Source organism: Sinocyclocheilus rhinocerous, unplaced genomic scaffold, assembly GCF_001515625.1.
Source record: "Sinocyclocheilus rhinocerous isolate Xijiao unplaced genomic scaffold, SAMN03320098_v1.1 scaffold427, whole genome shotgun sequence".
Lineage (NCBI taxonomy): Eukaryota > Metazoa > Chordata > Actinopteri > Cypriniformes > Cyprinidae > Sinocyclocheilus > Sinocyclocheilus rhinocerous.
In genome coordinates, this window is record NW_015662011.1 from 334,267 (window position 1) to 336,759 (window position 2,493).

Below are 2,493 nucleotides of genomic sequence, written 5' to 3' on the forward strand. Positions count from 1 at the left end.
TATATATATATATATATATATATATATATATATATATATATATAAATCTATTTAATAGATTTTAAAATGTCATTTAATTATTTGATGGCAAAGCCGAATTGTTGAAAATAAAATATAATATACATTACATAAAATGCATACAACATAAGGGTCTGGTAACAGTGCCATTATGTTAAATCTCGAATCCAGTACCTTAAAAGTAGGAGACAGGTAGTTTTTGAGGAACCAGAACTTGACGGGTGTCTTGGTGTGTTTGAGCACAGACAGCATCATTATCCTGCAGAGACAGAGAGAGGCCAAAGCTCAACACAGAGTGCCTGCAGAAGAGTTATGCGAGTGACCTTCTAAACTGAGCTGCATTACACAACCAATAACATTGCCGCTAATAAGACATAGCACAAAAATGTCACAAAAAGTCAAGATGTGACCCAAACCAGGAGGTCATGTAAAAGTTATTGCATTTTCTTAATATGTGAAATTAGAAGATGTATACGTGTCATTTTTCAATATCACATAAGGATATACACAAGAGGACTTGTCTGTATTACATGTCAAAACTGTAGCCATTTCTGCTGCACAAGAATAATATTAAAGTCATATATTTGTCATAGCACAAATGTCATGATTCATTTGAGAACATGAACAGGGCTCTATGCTAATATTATTTGGCTATGCAAACAACGACAATCCTGACCACTTGAACATTTGATAAACAAAAATATATTGGTTATGCTGAACAGTCCAGCAGTTTATGAATATTAAAATAATCAAGCTATGGCATTCACAACTACTTGAATACATTTTCATGAATGATCTGTTAAGCCGTTATATGTTTATGTAATTGATCAAAATTTATGTTGTTTTTTTCTGATGCCATTATATATGCAATATCAGTGTATTCAAGTCACTTGTATAGGTGTAACCAAATATTTTCTTCACATTTACAGTAATATTGGCACTGTAAAATCCAACTGAAAGCAGCTGTTTACCTGAGGAACCGCTCATACAGGTGACCAGAGGCCACAGAAAAAATGTTAATGACATCATCTTTCTCCTGTTTGGGTTCTTCTGGCTTTGAACCACCAGTAAGTCCTCTGAAAGAGATAAAGAAAGAACCATTAACAGACAAATACTGTAAGTGAGAGCTACAGTAGAACTCAACGGGCAACACTTTGTACCTGGTTATAGATGTCCAGAATCCAGAGTCGCTCTCATGGGTATCATCACTAAGAAGTTCCTCTTTCATCATATCAGGCTTTTTCTGCACCTGCAAACATGATATAGGGCAACAGAATCTATGCATGAAATCCCTCAGCACTAATGTCGAGCACATGTAATTGCAACATTCTGGGAGCCACTTGGAAGAAATTGATCACAAGGGATCACGTAAATCTTAAATCGCAGCGTTCTGGTTCTGTGAGACATGGGTGATGGGCAGGGTAGAAACTTAATTAGTAAATAAACTGGAGTTATTAAATAGTTTGGAATTGCAAAATAAAGCATGATTTAAATGCAATGCAATAACACAAGAATGTAATGTCTTATTCAGCAAGTATGCATTGAATTGACCAAAAGCATTTCTATGTCAAACAAAGGCTTTTCTTTTGAACTTTCTATTCATCAAAGAATACATGAAAAAAACATATCATAGTTTCCACAAAAATCTTAAGTAGCACAACTGGTTTCAACATTAATAATAAGAAGAAATGTTTTTAAGCACCAAATCAGCATATTATAATGATTTCTGAAGGATCATGAAACACTGAAGACTGAAGCAATGATGCTAAAAATTCAGCTTTGACATTACATAAAAAATTATTTTATTTAAATATATAAAAATAGAAAACAGCCGTTTTAAATTGTAATAATATTTCATAATATTCCTGTTTTACTGTATTTTTTTATCAATTAAATGCAGCCTTGGTGATCACAAGAGACTTAAAAACATTAAAATATGTTACAGTGTAATTGTACATTGAAGTACTGAGAAATATCAACAACATGTACTTACTATTGCGTTGGGATTCAACATACACTTAGGATTGATTTAGGCTCAGTTGCTTGTAATTATGCATAATTTCCTGTTATTACTATAGAAAGTACATGTAACGTGTAACAAGGACACTGTAAAGGAAAGTGTTACAAAAATTTGAATAGAAGTGTACATACTTTAATAACTTCTCAGTAGGATGTTTAACTAGGAACATAAAAGTGTTTTCCGCATTGTTGCAACTCATGCAAAATGCAGTTTCACAACCAGTAAGAAATATTAGGGACATTAAATGTATTTCTCAATGTACCAGCGACTGGCAGGTGAAATTAATTTGATGTGAAGTGAACACGAATGCCATCTTTTGATGAGGAAACAATAATCCAAACCCTGAGACAAGCACTGCTGCATAAACAAACTCATTTCCCTCTGGCCCATGCTGTATACTTAAAGCCACAACGTGTCAAAAATTCATATATATATATATATATATATATATATAT

General features: G+C 32.9%; 1 protein-coding gene across 2 annotated transcripts in view; it reads right to left on the reverse strand.

Moving 5' to 3' along the window:
* LOC107727334 (UDP-glucose:glycoprotein glucosyltransferase 1-like) overlaps positions 1-2,493 on the reverse strand; it is a 28,383-nt gene that overhangs the window by 8,084 nt on the left and 17,806 nt on the right. For both annotated transcript variants that reach the window (XM_016537179.1, XM_016537178.1), the window contains exons 32-34: positions 1,179-1,267; positions 990-1,094; positions 193-277 (exon numbers count right to left, since the gene is read on the reverse strand). In XM_016537179.1, coding sequence (XP_016392665.1) covers positions 193-277; positions 990-1,094; positions 1,179-1,267 — 279 coding nt within the window. The remainder of the gene's footprint in view (positions 1-192; positions 278-989; positions 1,095-1,178; positions 1,268-2,493) is intronic.